The 24,980-nt window shown below is 41.2% G+C and overlaps 1 protein-coding gene across 2 annotated transcripts in view; it reads left to right on the forward strand.

Moving 5' to 3' along the window:
* tmtc2b (transmembrane O-mannosyltransferase targeting cadherins 2b) overlaps positions 1 to 24,980 on the forward strand; it is a 90,160-nt gene that overhangs the window by 40,003 nt on the left and 25,177 nt on the right. For both annotated transcript variants that reach the window (XM_051073530.1, XM_018703473.2), the window contains exons 2-4: positions 675 to 1,251; positions 21,845 to 22,691; positions 24,573 to 24,687. In XM_051073530.1, the coding sequence (XP_050929487.1) occupies positions 675 to 1,251; positions 21,845 to 22,691; positions 24,573 to 24,687 (1,539 nt within the window). The remainder of the gene's footprint in view (positions 1 to 674; positions 1,252 to 21,844; positions 22,692 to 24,572; positions 24,688 to 24,980) is intronic.

Below are 24,980 nucleotides of genomic sequence, written 5' to 3' on the forward strand. Positions count from 1 at the left end.
CACATATGGTGTTTAGAAATGTTTTTAAACATACATGGACATATCTCTCCGTTTTTCACCACTGCTGTTTCATCCTCTGTGCGGACAAACTCAGAGCTGCCGTGTTGATTGTCACCTCCGGTCGCCTTCTTTCGAAGCTGCATTTTGCCAACATGGCGTTCCCCTACTGCGTGCCTTGTATTTGTTTGTGGTTAAGGGTGTGGTGCTTGCTTGCTTAATCCCCCGAGTCCACAGCTGTAAGAACCGTTGCTGTGGTGGCAAAGCTGCCCAGACCTTGAAGTGAATGCCACATGACCACGCTCTCAAGGGGTGTGTGGGGGGGTGGAGATGGTGGGACTGTGAGCAAATGCAAAGTTTCATTTCGTAGCAACCTATATTTTCTGCTTAGTCTGCACTGGTAAAGAATAGCTGTGCATCCTCAGAGAATCTGCAGTGCGTTGCCAGTAGGAAATACAATAAACTCTGTTTTCAGACGTAGGACTTTTATTGCATGTGGCACAGCGGTAAAGTGGTCAGGCAGTGACACAGGCAGTGAAGCAGTGACATTAATTGAATTGACAAAAATGTCAGCATTCAGTATTGCATCAAATATTAATTTGATCCATCCATCTGCAGTACATCATGTTTTTTTGTACCCAAAAGTCTTTTTCTAACCCTCTCCGTTCTCTTTACAGCCGTGCAATCAAGACCAATCAAGACCTGCTTCCAGAGACCCCCTGGACAAATATCTTCTACGATGACTTCTGGGGCACTTTACTCACGCACAGTGGCAGTCATAAGTCTTACCGGCCCCTCTGCACCCTCTCCTTCCGCCTCAACCACGCTGTGGGAGAGCTGGAGCCCTGGGGTTACCACCTGGTTAACGTGGCCTTCCACGGAGCTGTGACGGGCCTCTTCACTTCACTGGCTCGCCTGCTGCTCGGAGGAGGCCTGTGGAGCCTGCTGGCCGGCCTCCTCTTCGCCTCCCACCCCATTCACACTGAGGCGGTGGCGGGCATCGTGGGCCGGGCTGACGAAGGCGCCGCTCTGTTCTTCTTGCTGTCCCTGCTGTGTTACATACGTCACTGCACGCTGCGAGGCCACGCCGGTCCCTGGCGGCTCGTGGTCTGGTTCGTGGGCAGCCTGGGCTGCGCCGCCTGCAGCATGCTGTGGAAGGAGCTCGGAGTGACCGTCCTGGCTGTATCCGCGCTGTACGACGTCTGTGTTTTCCACAGGCTCAAATTGCGACAGGTCATCATGCTCGTCTACAAGGTAAACAAGTTTGCTCTCTGCCCCGTGGTGCTGTTTTTTCACATGTATCTGATTTCCTGCTCCCGCTCCCTGACTCCCAAGAACCTGGCAAACAACGCTGGAAAGTTGATATATATATATAGGTCTGTGTCCGTGTATGTGTACAGTATGTGTGTGTTTTGTTTGCTTTTCATCACAATATAATTTGAAAAACATTTGCCTGTGTATGCACAGCTGTGTCACTCAGGTCAGATTGTTGTGTTTTCCATTAAATGTAAGGAAGCACACATGTTGGAAAGGAAAACAAACAATATTTTTCTCTGAGTCTGTACATGGGGCACATTCAGTAATTATGTTTTATAGTCTTACCCATGTAATTCAGCTCTTGATGGGTATTCTGAAATAAATGTCCTTGACGAGGATGATGAGTATCATTATGGCCATAAACCATCAGTAATGCTTTTATTTTTATCCTTATAATCCTAACCTTTTCAGACTAAACTGACTTAATTTTTAACAAGGTTACAGTCTGGTCTCTAACATAATTTCAGATCATGACTTGTACTGCAGCTCACTTCCAAATCTGTCCCTTCACATGCCTCCACTGTGAAAAGCGCCATACATTATTTTCTTGTCTCTGACAGGAATTTGTTAAAGACATCAAAATTAAAGACCAATTTAGTCAATAAACCAAACACAGTGTGAGAATGTAGCTAATTGCTCATCGGCCCATTTGTATTTATTATTTCATGATGGATAATGTCTTCATAGATCATAGCATAGTGATGAAAAGCGTGCTGTTAGCCACGTGTTACACATTAGCATTGGAACAAATAGTTTTGTGCATGTGTTTTCGTGCACTGTGCACAATGTGTGTGTGTTTTTTTTTTTGTTTTTTTTTGTGTATGTGTATGTGTGTGCCCACCTTTGCTGGTATATCCACATTTCACAGGGAGATAGAGGGAGAAGAAAATGAAAACATTTTTCAAAACAGAAAAGCTGAGATAACAAAAAGTGATGGCCATTTTATATTCTCTTGTCGCTTTTGAAGCAACCAGCCATTAAGTAGCCTTTTCCCCTCAACAGCTCCTGTCACAAGTATTTACTGTTTGCTGTCTAGGCAATGTGACATCCATGACTCTACCCATCATAACAAATTCAACAGGACATGTGCACAAACGTGACAAAAGAGCTGCAGTGCAACCAATGAGAAGGTGGTTCTCTGGCACGCCCCAGCAAAACAACACTCTAAGAAATGTTATGCGGCAAGGAAGGATAGGTGTCAGCAGGATTAGAGGCAAAAAACTAAGAGAGACATAAACAAAGAGAGAAAACTGAACTGCAAATCCAGCCCTTCTCTTTTAGTGCTCAGCCTTGTGTGGTAATGAAGACTGAGGAGCCTCTGCTGCTGCCTTCTTCTCCGCGTTGTCCTCTCATGATTTAAGCCTTATCTGACTCCCTGTGTCCTCTGGAGTACAGCCCATCCATTGCCGCAGGCAGACAGGCCTTCTAATGGCTCGTCAGGCATGGCTAGACAAGAGAGGAAACAGGGCCAAAAGGGCTGAAGGAGCCGATGCCTCAGAGCTGACAGATTTTCAACTTTTTGATTGAAAATCCACAAACCCTGCTGATCCAATTGTCTTTGGAAAAAAAAAAAAAACATGGACTGGCAGATAGTTACACTTCTGGCATGGAGTAGGCCCTATAGATTTCTTTCATGGTTTGCCATCATGGTTAACTAACTTGGCAAGTGTCTCCAGTGGCAGATGTGTTCACAGCGCATCCAGTGTAGCTTTTGATGTGTGTGCTGTGTGCCTGATGATGATTATGGTTTTTTGATTCTTTGTAGTTTTGTATAAAAATGATCACCACTAAGTGCGTGGTGGTTATAATTAAAATAATTATACAATAATAAACTTTAGTTGTATGTCACCTTTCATACATAAGATGCAGCTCAAAGTGCTGTACAGAAAATTACATAAAACATCTTTAACAGATTGAAACAGTTAGAATTTGTAAACAATTTAAAATACAATGAAACCGAGCAGTGGCAACAAGACACTACATAAAAGCAAGATTCAGAGGATAGGTCTTAAAATGTTTCTTTGAGGAATTTACAGAAGTTGTAGTTGAATGTTTGTGCTGTAGTGTTTGATGACCCAAGGCAGCAGCTAGGAGTATAGAGGGACAGACGGTTGGCTGAGTATGATGTAAAACCATTCAGAGCCTCTCAAAATAGTAACAGCATTTAAAAATTGATTCAGCTTCTTCTGCACATGCTGAAGTCTACTCCATTTCTTTGACGGGTTAAAAGAGCATTGCAGCAGTCAAGACAAGAGAAGACTAATGCATCAATCAGTTACTTCACAGTGAAAAGTGCCAGATACAATCTGGTCTGACCTTTGCTATATTTCCAAGGTTCAAACAGTGCAGGTGTGGTGACACGGTCAGTGACACCCAAACTTTTTGCCACTGATTGAATCAATTTTACACTTAAAATTCTGTCTTTCTTCAAAAGCAAGTCACATTAACTTTAGATATATAGCCCAGCGATCACAAATTTACCTCAAAACTCTGTCATCAGTTCAGCTGATGACACCCTCTGTCCCTAGACTGTTGAGATTCATGTCTTGTCAGAAACATGCTGTGGGTGTTTGTTAACAGCTATATCAGAAAGAAATCATAACTTAGAAGTTATTTGTGAGAGGGGAAAAAATGATTTATTTAAAGTATATTTACCATGTTTCAATTCGGAATTAATGTTTACAAAATGTCTGAATAAGATTTTATTCATTTTAGTTTTAATTCAACAAAATGAAGACTGAAGGTGTATATATATATTTTCAACATTGCATACCGCACACATCCAGGCTGTATATATATTGTATATCTGTATTTTACACTTAAATCATGACAAAGAAAAAACCTGTATCATATTCAACAAGTTTTATTTCAATATGCCACAAATACAGATAGTTTAAATGGAGAAACTAACACTGTAGCTAGAGTCTGAAAAGAGAAATCCTATTATTTTTTGCAGCAAAGAGGAAAAGTAAGGCTACAGCTCATTCACATGGAGGAGACAAATAAGGAACTGCGTGGGTTGTCAGGCACTTTTGGAAAACAACTGTCTTTTTTTTTTTTCATTCTGCTGGGAGATGACTGTAAAACGGCGTATTTTTCTGGAAGTGAAGCTGCAGTACATGGCTTGATTTTCCTAACATGCAACTCTGAGCTGACAATTGTCATTACCGTAGCCTGTCATTTAATCGCACCACAGACAACATGAAAGGAAGCACAGACAGAGAGCTGTCATCAACACCTCAATCACATTAACTTGGGAGGTTTCTGTCTTATAAGACTTGTCTGCTTGTAATGTAATGATGCTCTCTGATCTCAGATTCAAATGTATGAGCACTCTGACCCAATCTGTTATCCTCATGGCAAACAGTCCACTAATGCAGAGTGTACATTCATCTCTCTCTGTCTCTGTGGAGAGAGGCAGTCACTTTGACTGATGATAAGCAAAGGGAGTTATTCCTCAGGGCAAGTTGGGCTTTCAACCGCCCGTATGAACATTAAATTCTGTACGGAGCTGAAAATGATCACAGTGAAAATAAATACAGTCCCTCCACCCCCTCGAGTTCAGGCTTGAGATCTATCAGGTGCTGAAAACTCAGCGGCTAACTCCCCAAGCTGAAGTGTATGAATGGGAACACTTGCGTTGTAACATTAATGTTCTGTGATAAGAGGGAAACTAGGCATAAATGCATGAAAAAAAGAACTGTCACCGTGCTTTTTTCCTCATCTGAGAACATAAAACCCATGCTTCAGTTGGACTAAAGAGGGCGGCTTGTTGCGTGACTGACAGGCCACAATGGGCCTTCACCACGTTTTATCACAGAGCTCTCCACTCAGCTGAAGTCATCTGACATTTAACATTGGAAATGGTGAAATGGGCCCGCTTATCTGATTGTGGCGTGCAGTCAATTACATTAGAGTTTTATATCTGCTGCAAATCTGCCGTTGTGTCGTTACAGCTTCTGTGTGCGGTTTTGAAGGTTATAGGCGGTCGAGGCTGGGAGCCTCACTGCAATTCCATGTAGGTTCATAACTCATTTCATCAAGACTTTAACTGCAGGTCCTCTGCATGCAAATCAGGGGAAAGAGGTAATGCATGGATATTATCTTGATTTATTGGTTATACTGTATGTTGCATGACTTTAAATTTTCGTAACAGATCTTGGAGTAGTAGAATCATACGTCCACAAAAAGCTTTTGCAACATGGTTTCTTTAAGGACTGTAGCAATTAAAAAAAAAAAAAGTGGAAAAACAGACATTTTACATTAAAGCACTCCATGTTCAAATTAGGTCAGGACATATTGTCAAATTCAATAGACTATGATTCGTTTGTGTACTGTACATGTGTCTCTTCTTGCAGGCTTTGTGTCTGTGTAGTGTCAGCTTCAGAGCTTACAAGGATCCACTTCTTCCATTCATCCAAATTTAATTGTCCCTGGGCAATACAAAATCTTAAAAAGGGATTAGACAAACACGTGCCAACATTTTACTCTCCAACAGACTCTGCAAATATTAAACATTCACCACATTATACAGCACATTCAGCACAAAGCTAATACGAGTATGGGACTGTTTTCTCTTTGCGTTTCATATTAGCGGTACAGGAACTTCTCTGGCTGAAAGAATGAAAGAAAATGATGGAGAAAGGGAAACAATAGTGCCCAGGCAGTAATTGAATAAGCACATGTTGGGTTAACGGTGACGCTAGAGTCGAAGCTCTCGGCATCCTCTGGCATCCAAACTCTGCAGAAAGCTTTTATTAAGAGATCTGGTGCAACCTTTGGATGCGTGAGTGACCTTTCTAAGGAAAACACAGTGTTCTTTAGATAAATCAGAGTCAACAGTCGAGACTTTAAAAGATATTTTTGAGAATATATACATAGAAAACACCTCTTCTTTACAGAATGAGCCAGAAGTAAGCAGCCATGTAACTTTTTATGTCCCATAAACTCCTATACACATTTCAACAAGCATTACATTCCTTTGTTTTCCTCCCAGTCATTAGCCTGTATTTTTTAGTGTTGAAGCCACCAGCACTTACAGTGTTGATAACCAGTGCCAGTGTAAGTCTGCAGCTTACAGGGTGTTTATAATTAGTTCTTTCCAAGACATGTACTGTCTTCAAAAGTGGAAAAAAAACCTGTCATTAAATTGTTTACTTAAGCTGACCTTTACAGTGGTGATATTCAACAGTTGCCTTTGTACCTGATTAAAGCATTTATGGCCATGTGTTCTTATGCACTGAGCTACTCCCAGGCAATGAGTTTACAGCATTTGAATGTAACATAGTTGGCAACGGTGAGTGTGTGTGGTGTAACCACACTTTATGTGGAAAAACGTGCCTTTTACGAGACTGTTTCCTGCACAGCATTAGTTAATAGGCTCATTTTCAATAAGAGATACTGAGACACAATTAGAGCTCTTAATTTAGTTGAGGAAAGAATGTTTTTTAAAGTGATCTCACAGTGTTTATTCCATAGCATAATGCACTAAATTGTCTATCCTGAGGTGTTCTTTCTTTGTTAGTTGACCAATAAAATAAATGTTTGGACAATTGTAGACAGTGAAATTGGCCTAAAAGCAAGCTCTATGCTATGGAAAAAACAAGAACTGTTTGGCCGTATAATTCTATGTAAACATCTTCACTACAATTTTACATCTTTTTCTTTTATGTGCGGCTTTGTTTAGTTATAAGGGTCCATTGTTCTTTTGTTTGAATGTAGACAACCTCCCCACATGATGTTACGCTCCTTGTCCACATTTTTATCCAGAGAGAAAGTGTTAGCAAGTTCTTTTCACACTGGGGAGACAATACTGATTGTTGACATGGAGGTACAGTACAAACCAAAGTCCCTGAGGGGCTGACACTCCTGACATGACCATGATGAGAACAACTCTCTCTCCCTCAACTCTCAACTCTTTGAAAACACAATACAGAAATCTGATGCTTTGAAAGTGTAACCTGGATAAAGAGAAATTATCTTGGTGATGTCATGTCAGTGTAGTACATCCATCGAAGCTTCCTGAACATACAAAGGCTCAGATATGTCTTCAGAGAAATTCAAAACGTTCCTCTGCGGTCGCTTTTGTTCACATCCAACATCCGGCGACGCAGCCACTAGAAAATGATTTCCAAATCTGGGACAAGACCCAGCTGGCCCCCAGTGAATGTCAAGCTTACACACTTTATCTTTTCACACCTCCTGTTTTCTGTTCACACTTTGGCCATTAGTGCAAGGTCACTGCTTAAGGCGTGTGTGTGTGTATGTAATGCGTCTGGAGGGTTACAGAGTTTACCTGGGCTGAGAGCTCAGGTGTCACGGAGCCGGTGAGGCCGGAGAAGCCTGACCTCAGGGATGTCTGAGATGGAACAGGGCGGGGGAGGACAGATGTGAGATGTGGGAGGTCCCTCCAAACATATGTATGTGTAGCAGTTCACGTTAACATGCAGAGGTGGGTATATATGAGCTATAGGCCCTGCATGCAAAATATGACAGTCATACATACCCTGGCTGTGTATTAGATGAGGTAAAGGGGAATGCAGCCCACCACATACATTCTTACCTGGGGCTCCACAGATGCTCCTCCATGCTCTAATGGCTCCTGTCACTGTGTGATGGATTGGGCCTGGTGGGCTCAGCTAGTGCCCTCTGCCCTCACCCACCTGCCTCACATGGGGGATGCACACTACCGCTTCTGGTCGGGGTAGGGAGATGGGTAGTCGGGCGGAGGGGGGTTGTGCATACTGGAAACACAGTTATAGAAAAACAAAAAGGTAGTAGAATTCAGTGTTGGGGTTGTACAACTTAAAGGAGTAGTCAGTCATTTTCTTATCGAAAGTTAGACGAGAAGATCGATGCCACTCTCCACCACTAGTTAGCTTAGCTTAGCACAAAGAGTGGAGACAGGGGGAAACCACTAGTATCCCATATACCACCAAAAAAGCAAGTTAGCCTCCAAACAACCACAACATGTATTCTTTGGCTACTGTATGGATTAAACAGTCATGATATAACATGTGATCTTCAGAGGTGCTGGCAGGCATATCTGGCTACCTTTGAACAGAGCCAGGCTAACTTTTTCCCTCTGTTTCCAGTCAGCTGCTAAGCTAAGCTAACCACTTGCTGGCTGTATATTTACTGTACAAGCATACAAGAGTGGTATTTATGTTGTCATCTCTCTCTCAGCAAGAAAGCAAATTAGCATATTTCCAAGATGTCAAATATATATTTTTTAAACTGTGGTTTGAAAGTGGATACAAAACATGCTGTTTCTTAATTTCTGTCATTCTGAAGAATAGCATATAAAGGCAGCAGGGGTAACAGAGAAGACATTCCACACACAGATGATTGAACAGGTCTCTCGACCCCTGAATGTCGTAGCTGTGGGGTAAAATGAGGCAAGTGCAGCCGCAGTGATGGAAAGTGACTTGAGCTGGGTTGGCTTCAGCCTACCGTTCATCAGGCATAAGCGAACCTGACAGGCACAGTGCCAGCGACGGCCAGCGCTGTGACCCTGACTTCGCCTACTGTGAGAAGATGGAAACGGAGAGAGAGAGAATGGAGAATCCCTAAAACAGAGCCCCATGTTAACAGATGTGAGATACAGCATGAGGCTGGAAATTTTTCAGATTGTCCCTCGCTTTCCTTCTCGCTGAAAACTACTGCATACCCGGTTCTTTTTATAGCCAGCATGTCTGAGAATCGATAGTGGCATGTTATGTAAGACCTCAGTTTTGGAAAGGAATGTCCCACAGCACCAACGTCCTGCGGTATCATTCTTGCTCATGCAAAGAGTTGTCTCAATGGAGACGTGTATAGATTTGCTGGTTTGTCTGTTTTCCCAAAATCATTAAGCTTTCACAAGGGATAATTGATTCACCCACAAGTATTATAGCAAATAACAGACCCGCAGTAATGAAATTGCCTTCATTTTAATTAACTTAGACATGCTTTCAGTGTATTTTTTCCACAACTTTTTCTTTCTTCTGAACCTAAATGGCCCCTTTCCTTCAGCACATTCTAAGGTCAAATGATATTTTAAATTTAAAGTTTTGCAAACTATAGTTTAGAACTTCAACACAAGTGAAATATAGTTTGGGCTTTTGTTTCAGTTGCTGACCATAGCTCCTATTTATGGTTTCTTTTTATGGTCTCAGCAAATAAACTGGCATGTAAAATCAGTCAGCCAGAACTGCATTACTTTAGACTTCCAGCTACTATACCAGTGTAAAAAAAACCTTGTGTAAGCCTTTGTAAGGTCTCATATGGACATACATACATGTGTAATACATGAGTAAATATCCATCCTCTTATTCATCTTTTCGTTTTGAATTGTGAAACTGGAAAAGAGCATTTCAACAGAAACAGTGCTGATTGACTGTAGACATAATTTTACACACACAGTCCAAAATCATAGTTGTCGACAAACTCAATTTGTATATTTGAATACGAAAACTGGAACCGTTCAAAGCCCTATGACAGGTTTAGAGTGCTCCTGGGAATTTTTTCTTTAGTTAGCTGTTTGTATATTTACTACAGTAAATATGGCTTTTAGGAATCCTAATCAAAACAAGCAACCAGATATCCAGTAAACTGTATAAACTGCTGCCAAAACCATTGAAATGGATAAGAGAAATGAAAACATTCAGATGCAGAATGGGCAAACTGCCACTTTACACAAACAAAGGAAAGGGAAACAAACTAAGAGCTATCTGCAGATTCCCTCTGCTACATCATCTCACAGTGTACTTGTATGCTATCTTGCTGAAGGCAGAGTGGGTCCAAGTCTATTACCTGAATAGGTTGACAGTCTGCTGGAGCTCTGAGTCCCAGTAGAAATTCCCCCTGTGCATGGTTGCTATAGAGGACTACTGCATTTCCCAGCAGAGGTCCCATCATCACCGTTGGCGGTCCCAGCACAGGAGGGGAGAAGCAGAGGGAAACAGGGCATGTGTGAGAGAGATGGAGCAAAAATGTGTTGGGAGAGGAGAGGAGAGACATTAATGGATGGGCAGCCAGGGGACAGAGAGACACAAAGAGAAAGAGAGTCTGCTGTAGACATTTTCAGGAGGCAGAGTCTGTGTGAAGTGCTTCTGTCAGATGGCCTGTCGCTGCCCATGAACCATCAGCCACTGGGTGCTCTATTTTAGGACACACAGACAAGAGTATACCAAACTAGTGTTAAAGCCTTTTTATTAAACATTGGATATCAATCAGTCATGGGGGCTCCTGTCTGAGCACAAGTGACAATGTAACACATTACTCATTTATTTATTTGTGGCTTAATGGCTCCCAGCATTCATTCTTTATTTAAATGCAGTCTGTCTCAGAGTTTCACTGCTGCTTAAATGTTGAAATGTGTCACACTGGCTTACAAACCCTTAAAGAATATCTGTAAAAAGCCCCAAAAAATAAAGAGCATAATTTGTAGAATAACATATGAAATAGAAACTCCTGTTCAATGTTGTGTAATAATAATCATATACTGATGTAATTCAGATTCTGTGGTGATTTAATAACTAGTATTATAGTAACAAAAACTGTGCATTAACTAAATCAGATCAGTGTTATTCAGAGCAGTTCCATTTTATTACATTGTACATTATTTTCTCTACAAATATTAGAACAAGATAAGAATTCAAGCTGGGCAGCAATGCATATATAAGATAATCTTTAAATTTAGTTAACAGAGTCGGAGCTCAGACAAAATACTTTAGTTTAGTACATAACTGTAGCTGGGATGTATTAAACATGGATTTCAGTTGCAGAAGTAATGCATTGCTTGTGTTACAGTACTTACTGCATGTGTGATTCACATGACTAACCTCATCTGCCCATTATGGTTCAAGCGACCTGTTCACTAGTGATAGGAGGATGTGGAGTCATCACGGCTTCAATGGTCCAGTGTATGCTTTTTTAACATCTACTTTATCAACTAATTTCAGAAATAATTTTATGATCAAGAATGTGTCTCTGCTCTGAGAGGAACACAAAGAAGACATTGTGGATTTTGAAGAAAACAAATCCATGAATAGACTGGTCCATGGTTTGACTCCAAAACTACTCCAAAAATGTTTTTTCACTTTGTCTGTCTTTATTCACATCTCTTATTATTTAAATAATTTCTCAGTCTCACACAGAGTGCCACTTTGGGTCTGCTGTTGCCCTATCAGATTATATATTACGATCAGAGTGAGCATTTAAACAGAGTGATTCATGAGCAGCCAGGGAGCTCTCTTGCAATGTACTGAAATTAAGCACATGCAGATTGTTGGGCATGCTAATGCAGCCATGAAAGACTGAGTGCTGCTCTTCAGCTGTTTTCCCCTCATTTCTGCTCTTACAGTACCCTCTAATTGTTTTCCATTCGTCTTGTTTTGCTGCTGAGTTGCAGTTTTTGTCCTTAAACATTCAGTGGACCGTGTGGACTAAATGGACTCTGGCCCGCACCCAATTCTAATTTCTCCACTGTGACACATTGGAATGATTATCACAGCGGTAAAGCGAAGCCACACGGGACAATCCACCGGTTGTAAACATGCAAATTGTGGAAAGAATCCTCCTCCACAATAGGATCTGAAGGAGGAAATTTCAGTAGTATTGAGACTCACATTGATTAAATCCCTTCATTTTGTGTGATCAAAGCTTGGTTTTGTCAGCACCGTGTTTGTGTGTTGGTGTAGTATTTAGTACACAAATTTAACTCCACGGTGAATCTCATTGATTCACTTGTAGAAATGTTCATGTGTTGCATCTCAACATCCTGTTAAAGAGGGATTGGGTGTTACAGTAAAAGGAGACATACAGGTGCCTGGCCTCTGTGCCAGCACATCTGTGAATTCTTTTCTCAATCCCCAGATTCATTGGTAATCTTGGGGTATACCGCTGTAGAATTGAGTTATCATGCCCTTGTGTGAGTTCAGAGACATGTGGACACTCAGAAACCTACAGAAAGATGTCTGGCAACCTCAGCATACTCCCATAGCATTAAAGGTTTTCAGTTTTCTGCTTGATCTTTCTTTTGCTCTGTCTCTTCTTTTTTTTCTGACATTTTTGCTCTAGTGCTCTTTCTCTTTCTCCCTCTGTGACCATCATTGATTTACTGTTCATACTGAAAGCTACAAATTAAAGTAATTCCATGGTCTTTAACTGAATTTTATGATTCTGTAATGATTTTATGATGATTTTATGAGTCTGATCTATGGCTCTGTTCCTTTACAAATTAAGCAGTGCCCTTTTGGTATTATGAGTAATTCCACCAGGTGGATAGTGTGAATTTTCCACATTTTAAACAGTTGTGGAAAATGAACAGCATTCAATATGTGTGTAATCTCTTTTATTTCTTATTAACAAAGTGCTCTCTCTGAACTGCCAACTAGCCTTTAAGTTTATTGTTTTATTGTTATGTGTCATAGTAAACACCACTGTGGGTAAACCTGCAATTTCATAAAATTCACCCTTTTTTAGCTCTGTTTTTTGTCTCTGTACCAAGACTTGCTGGTAAATGATCCACTATGTTCACCAGCTAGTTACAAATTTTGTTTATCTGCTGTATGTTACTGAACATATAGTGTAAGGTGGCAGCTAAAAACAATGCTGTAAGAAAGAACCAAAACCAAGTCTTACATTTGGCTGGTAATAACTACAAGCAACCTCTTTCACATCATCACGCTGCTATTTGATACATTGTTTTAATAATTCTAGCTGCTTTATACGTTTGCTACATGGCCAATGTTAGCATTAGCAAAAACTGTTTATGGTTAGTTCAGTATCATACTTCATTCCTTTACTTGCCAAGAGCTGTCTCCAGTCTGTCTTCTCTTCTTCTACAGAAGTTAGCATGCTAACCAGCTAACTCCAATCCATCCTGTCTTGTAATACCACTTAGCAATAGTGAGGGTCCAGTCTGCCCTCAGTCAAACATGAGAGAATAAAGAAGCAGTGCTTCTCAGACACAACAGAGGCTGAAGCTCTCCATAAGTAACCAGCTGTTAATGCTAACGCTGGCTATGTAGGCCATAGGAAAAACCTATATATAGCAACTTTAAATACAGCCTTGTGTCTGTGGTCATTTTTCTCACAAACACACACTCACTCTGACACTTGAGATTGCTTTTATATTTGTCTGTAAGGAAATATTTAAGCTTTTGGTATTTTTGTCTTTTTACAAACACACACTCAGTGACCCATCCACTCTTAAGAAGGAGAACATTATCATTTGATGATTCAGCTCAGACTGAATTCTGACCTTGACTGCTTTATGGTTGACGTTCGCTTCTGCTGTTCGTCGTCATCCCACACCACAAGTCATCTTTTTACCGTACGTTTTCTGAGCTTCTCTCATGCTCGTTACTAGCCAGTGTAAACAGCAACAAATGGCATGCTGTCTCTGAGATGTGGTGGTCAACCATAACATGACACACCGGAGAGCTATTTTCAAAAAGTGGTTCACGGAGTAAAAATGCAATCGGAGCGATTTTCTACATCCAGTAACTGACATCCCTCTTGACAGCAGATCTGCTTAACTTTGTATCCCAGCTCTGGCTTTGTGTGTCTCATTCATGCATGCTCTGTAGGAGCTTACTGCCTCTGTAAACCCTGCAACACAATGGTTCTGATCTCCCAAATGCATTGTAATGACTGGGAATCCATGCATGGACAGGACTAATCTAGTTTGGACACAACTGGCAACGTGCCTCAGAAACAGTCTTTTTCTGTCCATGTAGTCTTTTCCATTTATCTTTAAAGTCCTTGAGAGACCATGAGCGGCATGGAGCGTAAGCACTTACCTCCAACCCAAATTTCATACCCCCTCCTTAGAGCTTGAATCAGCATCTTGTCACAGCAAATTTGCAGTAGTGGTCGCGCAGTCTAGTTGGCCCTCACAGTACAAATAAATATGGGAAACGAAAGACCAGAAATCAGGAACAGTCAGTTTATTTTTCAAACCATGACTGTGGTTTCACTCAATAAATATCTCCTCTGAAATGTTAAGAGTTTGAGTTGACTTTGGTTTTCCATTGTCATTATGCTCTTATTGTTTGGTCTGCCTGACCCTTTCTGCCATTTCAGAAAATGACTTCAGTTTGTACAGAGTACTAATGAAGATGAATTTACCGTAGTTTCATTTTTGGAGCTTTATAGTTAATGAATTGTGATGTGTGACCTTGATGTGGCTGAGTGACCCAGCAAAAACATTTGGGGTAAAAAAAAAAAAAACAGAAAAGCAAAATGGCACTGGCATTTTTCCCTACTAATTTGAGTCAACGGGTCGAGCTTGTGCACAAGTTTAACTTCGAGAGGACAAACTGTCATTATTTTTGGAAAATATAGTGAGAAGTTTTGTAGCTTTTCCATACATTTGATCAACTCAAGTTTCAGTAACCACTGAAAGCTTGGCAAAAGGAAGGATTTTCCATTGATTAGCTGTTTATGTTCCTTTCCTCAGGCCCTCCCTCACCTTCCTCCTGTCTACCTATAACACACTTCTCCATTTACTCCCGTCTAGAAGTTCGGATTTCATCCCCTCTAGAGGCACCCTCTGGTTGGACAGAATGAGACGTGTCTTTCCTACGCCATTATATGTCTCTAGATGTCTGATTGCCACTGATGAGAAAATAAATCCGCTCTTGGAGAAGGAGAACCTTCCTGACCCCTAACCCAGGGTCATCTGGCTTCAGTATGAAAAGAAGACATTTTGTAGCATGATTGGGACATCTAAAATAAGTGTGTTTAAAGAGGTTGAGTTAAAGTGAGGCAGAGTGAGACGAGCTGGAATGTTGAGTGAAGGTTTCAAGCGAAATGGATCCCGTGTTGGTTCAATGATTATGGTTAATAAAGGCTGACCAAGAGAGCATGAGTTGGCGTGTTTTAAGACGTCTTGGTCGGAAATTTTCTTGCTGAGATTTATTTGCCTTCACCACGTACATTTTAATCCCAGATCTTTTCTAACATCAGGTCTTTGAGATTGGAGATAGGCAGTGGTACTTAAATGAAAAACTGTTGTGCTCTCCATGTTCAACACTGAGATTTAACTAGTCAGTGCCTTTCATCTATATAGGCACCACATAACGTTGTGTGTTGTCCACCTTGGTCTCTTTCCCATTTTCCTGCACCTCCTTTGTGGTTTCATATCACTGGAAATATATTTCTTCTTTAAACTTTATCAGTCAATAATATGTTGTTTTTTTTATCTCCAACAAATTCCTGTTCATCACTGGTCCACTTCCCACCCTTTGCTCTCTCTGAGACAGATCCCCTCCCTCTCCCGTCTTTGCACTTCTTTCTATCCTCCAGCCAGACCAGCTGACTCTGTGGGTTTTCTGATGGGTTCACACGGGTTAAAAGCTTTAATCATGAGCAGTGCAGGGCAGGTCCACTGTGGGGTTTGACCCCATGACCTTTCGCACCATGTGGCCCGCAGTCCAGCAGTGGTCCACTTGACTTTAGGTAAACTGAAGCTTATAGACTGTCATTTATAGAGGGTTATCCCAGAGTGATGACAGAATCCATGCAGTTCATCTTAGCTCCATGGAAAATTCAGGAATGAGAATTTATTGCATGTGCCTTGAGATGAACTGATTCGCTAGAAGCTGCTTGGAAGTATCAAACATTGTTGACACTTTGACTCTTCTTGGGTGTTAACTTACTCTCTGAGGCTTATATACCTAAATGAATACTCCAATATTTTTGGGAAATACACGTATTGCTGAGCATTAGATTAGAAGATTGACACCACTTGCATGTCCCTATGCTAAATATTGAGCTACTGCTAACAGACAATTAGCTAGCTAATGAAATAGCTAGCCTGGCTCCATCCAGACGTAACAAAATCCACCTGTTAGCACTTCCTAAGCTCACTCATACATTATATCTGGTTTGTTGAATCTGTACAAAAACTGAACTGTAAAAATGATACATTGTGTTTTTTTGAGGAGGTTATGTGCCAGGCTTTGTCTTAGGTGGGCACTGTAACTTAATGAATTAACCACAACCACAACATGCCCTTTTCACACTAATGTTTCACATTAAAGAAATTACATATAATGTGTTAATTAATGTGTTAATCAGAGGTGCTGGAAAACTAATTTGGATGTTTTTGTACAGAGTTGGGTTTTCCTCCATTTACAGTCTTGGTGCTAAGATAAGCTAACTGCAGCTAGTTTTAGCTTCATATTCATGTAATTCCTCTGCAAAAAACAACAAATAAGCACATTTCCCAGTCAGTAAATTTATCTTTGTTATTATCGGATAAATGACAGTGAAATCAACCAAAATAAACAGCAACGGCTTATATGTATAAGCACAAATTGTCAGATATCAGCTTACTCGTGTTTCAAAAACATGAGCCAGCTGTTGGTAATCCATAACACGTTGTTAGGAAGTGAATAGTTGGGCTCTTATCTTGTCCTGCCTGCTTACAATCAGGGTTTACACCCAAAGGTTCTTTACTGTCTCCGAGGAGAGGATCACAACAGCTGCTGCTGATAAGAGGGTAAAAGATAGATGGTGAATTTGTGGTTCATCAGCCACAAGCTTGATTAGTTGGTCCAGCAGTCAAGGAGCAAGCACACAAGCTGAGTGTGTATTTATCTGTCAAACCTTTAGAAAGATTCATGCTGACTTTTTAAGGGCATCTGGTGTTCCTACCAGATTTGAGCTTTGTCTGTGTCTGAAGTCTTTGAAGGTGGTTATACTCTCTGATTGGTACCCCAAGCTCATTTTCACTTCCATTACAAATCTATCATTGTGAAACAGGATCTTGATGAAAGGCAGTCTGCAGACAATTGATCTCAGTAATGATGAAGAGGAGGGGAATAGGTCAGGCATGCCACTTCTCCTTTCACAGGATTTTCTCTGAGGTGCTCACTGTGTGCCACTCTGGGCTTTGCAGTTTGATGGGCTAGTTAGATGTGTCATGTGATAGATTGTTCTGAAAACGCTCTTGAGAAAAGGTATGGTGTGCATCAGCCAATTATGCAAAAAAAAAAAAGCCTGTGTGTACCCAGAGAATAGAGTACCTTTCTCCAAACTAATTAATTAAATTTCTCTCTGAGCTCTTTCCACTTTATTTTGCCACAAGAACTCTTTCACAACACCCTAGCGGATGTTTAAAAAAAAAAAAAAAAAAACCTTTTTAGATTAAGTTTTCTCCTCAGTCAATTCAACCTAATCAAAGTATAGAGGGGAAAAAAAAGCAGGCACAGGCACAAATAGGGATTCCGTAATTGGCCTGTTTTGCATTTCATCTCCAAGGATATTTTATTCACACGCCTGCCTTATAAAGGCTAAATTGTTTCAGTTCTGAACTGATTGCGACTGAAACACAAAAGGGGAGAAAAAAAACACTGCCCTCATGCCTCCTACGGGGTTGTGCTCAACCACTTATTTTAAACTAAACTGGATTATAGACAAAAGACACAAAGCTGGAATGCCTTGGTTTTCCTGCATAATAGAGCTATAGCACCCGGGGAGCCGTTGCCTGGCTGGTAATTGAACTTATGCTTTTGAATGGTCGACGTTTTAACCGCAGGCATATTAGGGAGGATGCAGGTTTGTTTATCCAAGACATAATAGACATGGGGTTCATGTTGTCCCTTGGTAATATGTCCTCCAGAACATCTCTAGAGCATTTCCTGTTTGCTCACTGCCTATATATTTTTTGCCTTCACATTTGTTTTCCTTAGAGAGTCTGAGCAGTTGGCAAAGTAGGCCAAGAGAAGGAGCGCTGAGGTTACAAATGTGTGCTCAAGTGCAATCAAAGGATTGTTTTTATGTTCTCAATACTGCCCAAAGACTTTATTCTGCATTTTAAAAAAGGGAAATCTCCATGTGCAAGTACGCAAGAATGTAAGTGTAACACAGCCTCAGTCTTCAGAATCAACATATGGATGTGGTTAAGGTGGTGGTGTCTGAGTGGATGCAGTGTCTGGGAAGAGTCAGGATGACATATCTGTTTGTCATGGTGCCAGGTATGAATGAGTATGTGCGGGAGCGGTGCCAGGTTGTCATCATCATCAGCAGCAGCGGCAGCACTTTCAGACCTACAGAGGTGTAAACACACTCACGCCGTCTCATTGCTCCACAGCAGAAACAAGGCTGCTTTGCAGAATCAAAGCTGCTGCAAAAAATCAGCCATAAACAACCCAGAACTACCTCAGAGGACATCAGGGTGTTGTCTGGTTGGGAACCTGGCATGCTGCCCTGTCCACATAACACCCAATTTTTAGTCGACCTGCTCTCTCCAGAAATAGAAGAGGTTTTTCATCTAGTCAGTCCTGCTGAGTGTTCTGAGTTAGCACTGAGGTGGTGTCTCGTAAGCCCTTGCTTGGGCCAGGGAGTCGTCTTGAGAGCCTTCAGAAGAGCCCTCGTAAATCCAAGCTGGATTCCCCGAAGCAGTGATTGAGATGTATTAACACCGCTCAGCAAGCCTCTCTGGCAAAGTCTGCACGGAGTACAGCCCCTGGGCCTTACAGCCCACTTCAGTCCACTTCATCTCTTTGTAGAGTTTCTGCTCACCTGCCTAGATTGAAAAGTGGCCACAGGACCTCTGTTTCTTCACTCCAGTGATTTTAAGGATGGAATGAAATAGCACATTGAAACCTGGTGTGTGAGATTTGAAGAGGATGATGATCATCCATCTTATGCCCAGAGTTCATATGCAGTTCAGATGACAGATTTTAAAGTTGGATGTTGGTATGAGTGGTACTTTTTAGTGACTGGTCAATCTGAATACCACTGTCATTATTTTAGACCTAATAACATATGAACAGTACATCTGACACTGTACAGTAGGTTATAAAGATGTGTATTTCCCAAAATATGGAACTTGTCTTTTGACCTGTATAAAGTCTATCCCATGTAGTCCTTATGGATGTGTTTGTGTTTGTGTTTATTTCAAGCATACCTCAGGGGGTCATCCCACAATCAGCAGTTAAATAAATGCTGCTTTCCTGTCTGACACTGAGGGCTAATTAAAATGATACGTAGGCACGGCATTAACCTCTGTTTGACAGGAAGTGCTGCTTATTTATTTATTTTTTACAGGACCATTTAAAGATAATTTTTAGCTTCATGACCCATGTGCTTTCTGTTCTGGCCTTTCACTTGAACTGGCAAAGTTTCAGTCACTTAAATTGAATTTCCACATGACAAAAACCTCCTTTGGTCTCATTTTTGGAACCCGTTTGACCATGTTTGTACTGTGTTATCACTATTATCTGTATATACCAACAGATGTTAGTACTTTTCCTTTTTTACTTTTCGCAACATTGAGGCAACTGGGATTGTTTGACACAGACTCCATTGTTTTGTATCCAGTTGCCTAGCTGTGGTCTTTTGTTTTTATGTTGGATTCTGTTGTCACAGTGGGTCTCCAGTCAAAGTAGATTCATTATAGCTGACTGGTTGACATGGTTCATCCATTAGGTCCCTGTGCAGCGCCTCGACTTTATATTCTTATGTTAGTGTTGTTTAATAGCATCTGATAGTAATTTTTCATAATTCTAGTCTTATGTTCTACTTAAAATCTCTTTCTTTGTGATTTACTCTGTCCTGTCTCCAGCCCACATTTTCCCCTGGATACCCATGGGGAGCTGACGATAACACTTTTGGCAGTTGCTCAAATTAATGAGAAATGGTGATGTGGATTGAAACGCTGACCTTTTGTTGCCGAGCAACTGAACAGCTTCTTCAGCAGTGGTATATCCTCACAAAATACAGAAGCACTATGGGTTGTTGTCAGGTCTCCCCTGAAGGGTTTGACAGCTGACCTTATAGGAGTTTTTTTTGTTTTGTTTTTTGGCATGCTTGTGATATTTTCAAAAACTGTGATTAATATTGTGTACCAATATTCTGCTCCCTTAAGCCACAAGTGCACTTAGTGTTCCTCCGAGCACCTCAGAAGTATACGTCTTCTAATTAGGGTGACTATATTAATTCTTCAAGTAATGTTTTTCTGTAATATTTTGATTTGTGACGAGCACCATAAAATCAAAGCCACAAACAACACTTTTGTGACAAGATTTGGATGTGTTCCACAGTTATTGTACTGAATATTGTATTGTTAGGTGTTCTGTAAGCCCCCTATATTGTTCCACAGCAGGAATCACAATTAGTTGTTTGCAGGTCATTTTCAAGCTGTTGTCATGGTGTTGTCTCCCGTGTTTTCCACCTAATTTCATGTTGCTAAGTGTTGGGCTGCAGCTCTTTGCATTAGCAGGGATCATTAGCCGACAACAGAGCCTCTCCCCTGCAGTCAGATGTCCCCCCAGAGGTTACTGAAACCTCTCTTCGAAGATACAATCTGTAAATGACAATGGACAGGGCGAGGAAATCAATAGTGCATCCCCTAAAGCTGCAGTGGTATGAAGTTTATGATCACAGATGAAACATGTTTGCACCTTTTGGCATGTGGAGATGGAGAATGATTGCATACACTGGTATTAAGGTAACGTGAGGTTAGCCCTGTGTTGCCTTGGGTTTAAGTTTAAATAATGAAAGGGATTACATCTGAGAAACCATCTAGGACTGTGATGCCCTGGAGGTTTAAATTCAGGCTGCAGAGTTTTATGGAATAAACCATTGGTGCATACTTCATATTTAGATAATATATATATTATTGCCTCCTGTGGTACTGAACGATTTTTCATTTTTGATGAAGCACAATTCCAGTTAATACTACAGGACAGGAGTGAACACTGTAGTGCATGCTTTAGCTGCTACTATTAGAGAAAGCTCCACAATTTTCTTAGTTGGATTTCCAACATGAAAACAATGAGAGGTCAGTTGGTCCTAGCAGTGGAACATGCTTGTGGGGAAATATGTCACTTTCCAGTGCTCTGCCAGCAAAGCATTAAACAACCAAACACACTATAAATATTTCACAGGCGTTTCCACACGGCATTTGGGAAAGTGTTTAATATCAAGCCTGTAATATGATGAATGGAGTTCATATAGTCATGTTTGTTTTGATACATCTATGGAGGCCATGGAGAAAAAATTGCACATGGTCACTTTCATTTATAAACAGTCAATGAATTCAGTTAGTGTGAGCGTTCTAGGTTTAATAAAAGATGTTAGTGTGCATTTTTTTTTTTTTATCTTGCTTGGCTTAAAAAATTAAAGAGTCCGTAACAAAACAAAAATAGATGACACTGAATTTCTCATACAGCAGCCAAAACAAAACTTATCAAAAAATCACATATCAAATCTATTCTACTTAGTCCAAACTTTCTAAATTGTTCTTGAAAACTCTCGCTGCTCCTAGATGGTATAATGCATCTGTACTGTCATGGCCATGGAGCCATTTTATTCTTGTGCGTTGAAGTGGTGTTAGATCAGACATTCCGTCATTCAATTTCCAGTCCTCATTCTGTGTCAAGTAAAGGTATAAGAGTCAAAAATATTACAACCATCCAGAAAACTAGCTCTGGCTTAATGCTCTCACAAGCGTAGTATATTTTCACCAAGAGTTGTTATCCTTTCCAGTGGATTTCGGGTTTAAGTCTTGTTTGTGTTTTGTGTCTTTCAGAGAAAGAACGTCCGCCTGCTGCTGAATGTGTTTCTGCTGGCAGCCTGGGGAGTGGTCCTGTTAGCCTGCCGCTTCTACTGGATGGGCAACAAACCGCCCAACTTCTCCAACTCCGACAACCCGGCAGCCGACTCCCCCTCGCTCCTCACCAGGACGCTAACCTTTTTCTACCTGCCTGCCATCAACTTTTGGCTCCTCCTCTGCCCAGACACACTCAGCTTTGATTGGTCAATGGACGCCTTGCCTTTAATCAGGAGCCTGGCTGATTGGAGGAATCTACATACGGTTGTCTTCTACCTTGGACTGCTACTGCTGGCTTGGCTTGGCCTGTGGACGCATCACAAAGCTATGGGCAAAGACACAAATGGCAAAGCGTATCATTACACCAATGGCAAAAATGGGAACAGTAACGGACACAGTTACCAATATAACAATCATGAACATATGAACAATTCCCACACAGGCGCTCACATTAGCAGTGCACAAAATGGCACCAAAAAGCACTATGAGAGCAGGACTCCACTGCCCACCACTGAAAATGTTGTGGTGTTCTCTATAGGCCTGTTGGCTATCCCTTTCCTCCCTGCCACAAACCTGTTTTTCTATGTTGGGTTTGTGATAGCAGAGAGAGTACTGTACATCCCCAGCATGGGCTTTTGCCTACTGGTAGCAGTGGGGATGAGGTCGCTGTACATCAGACTGCAACGCAGGTCTTTCAGGACAATGTTGGTGTACTGCAGCGCTGCTCTGGTTCTTCTCTTTGGTGTCAAAACTGTTTTGAGGAACCAGGACTGGCAGAATGAGGAGATGCTCTACAAGTCAGGGATTTATGTCAATCCTGCTAAAGGTAAGGCCCAACTGGGATGCATGCTATCATTCACATTAGCATGCACAAAGATACAAATGCTCTAACATGAAGCACAGGCACTCTTTTATGCCCTTTTATACACATTCCCCCATCAAAACCTCTTTCACCCATCATATTTGGTTGTGTGAGTGGCATGAACAAGCTTTTAGGTTTTGAATTTGATTATGTGTACTGTCTCTCCTAGGCTACTGCTGACTTGAATAATTCAAACTAAACCCACTTCAAAGTGTCTCCTCTTCATCACTCAGTCTTACCACAGGATACACAAGTGCTCACAAGTTGAACTCAGGGCCCCAAAGGCAAAGCTAGACTGGTGTGAATTTACTACTCTTAAAAACATGTGATTTTACTATTGTTCCACAGACTACAATAAATTTGCATGTCCTTTTTCACACATCTTCTCGTACTCAGCCTGCAGTCTGTTCCATGACACCAGATGCCCTGTCTCGCTTGGAAGGGCACCATGACCCACCCCTGATTGGCACCTTCAACAAGAGATAAAATATTCAATAGCCTTCGCATTCAAGGTCATCAGGCACAGATTCCCATCCAAAGTGAAGTTCTCAGGGCTGCCGAGGAGGGAAGCAGGGCAGGGACTTGCAAGGCAACAGCAGGACACGTTGTGTTAGCTAATTTCCCTTTCAGATTCAGCAGCGGAGCTGAGGCATGACAGCTGTTTGTTTTGGCAAGGCATCAGCCGAACAGAGCAGGAGCAATGTCCCCGACTCACATTCATTATGGCCAATATGAGATTTGAATGGAGCTCAGCCTCAAACATAGGCATACTCATTGGATCATTTGAACTGTGAAATTTCGGGATACACAAAACAACTCTTTACTGTAAAACTTCATAAAGTCATCTGTGCATAACTGGATGCAAGGAGCTGGAGTTGTTGTTTTTCTGCCTGCTTTTATTTATACTGGATATTCTTCTGGGATTCCGTAGATGTTAGGATTTTGAACAGTAAAGTAAATACATTGCTTAAAGGCACACTGCATATTTTAGCACTCCAAACATATGTCAACAAAAGCAGCATGAGCCAGGATTTCATCTCCCTATTCTATATGACTTGTGGAGATGCCAAAAGGAGCAGTAGCTCAGGGTTTACACACACTAGTGTTATTTTTGTACATTAATGCATGATACAACAACAATGTGCAAATGCTTCCTTAGGCATAACTATGAGTATTTAACAACAATCTTTTGAGAAAGTAATTCTCAAAAAAAAAACATAGTTCTGGTCGGGTTTGTGCAGTCTATGAAATATCCCTAAAAAATACATTGCTGTTACACAGCAACAGGCATTGGCTACTAAATATTATTCATGAAAGTTCAGTTGATGACCCTGTTTCACTGTTATTTTTCATCCAGTGAATTTCTTTTGTTCTATAACCCCCCCTCTGCATTTATTTTCACACTCCACAGTCTCTGTGCAAAACGTACAAAAGCTCTTAGCAACCCTATTTCACCTGTCAGATACTGCATTATGCCATTCAGCAGTAATGCCACTAGCTGTGCAGTAGCACTGTGGTGGTCTCCTTTTCATACACTCCCTCATAGGAACGACTGGTGGTTTTGGCACAAAGCTCCCCTAGTGTGTCATCTCCCTTTGCCCATAATGTCTCAGTATACCAGCCACAGCGGAACAACACCCTCTTTAGAGGTTAAAAACACTGATCCCGTGTCAGTGTGAGGCTGTGAATAGCAAAAGAAAATGATTATTTGCCACATAAATGTCTTTTCTTGTTGCTTCAGTTTAAGAGCGCGTTAAGATTCTGAAAACGTTGTTATTCAGGAAGGTCAGCACACATTTTCTTTTTAATTCTGTTTGACTAACTTTTTCTTTTGTAACCTGTCAGCATGGGGCAACCTTGGAAATGTCCTCAAGAGCCAAGGCAAGATGGAGGAGGCTGAACAGGCATACAGAAATGCCCTCTATTACCGCAGCAACATGGCTGACATGCTGTATAACCTGTGAGTTTATGTTTTATCTTGCATTGTCGTTTACATTTTATTATCCTTGATGCTCAAGTTCATTTGTCTTTGATTTTGTTTGGTATCTGTGGATGTGAAAATGTGCCCCCAAGGCTTAGAAATGTCTTTTGTGCTCTCAGACTTGATTTTCTTTTAAGTGCGTCCCCTCTCTGAGCTGTTTCATTGACTTAAGAGTGTGCAAGAACAAATGGACGAGCTCTCCTTCTACTTGCGTGTGTCCATTGATCAGAGCTGTTCTCTCAGAGGAAGTGTCTTGTATTCCCCAGAGTGCT

This window comes from Lates calcarifer, linkage group LG10 (assembly GCF_001640805.2).
Source record: "Lates calcarifer isolate ASB-BC8 linkage group LG10, TLL_Latcal_v3, whole genome shotgun sequence".
Taxonomy (NCBI): Eukaryota; Metazoa; Chordata; class Actinopteri; family Centropomidae; genus Lates; species Lates calcarifer.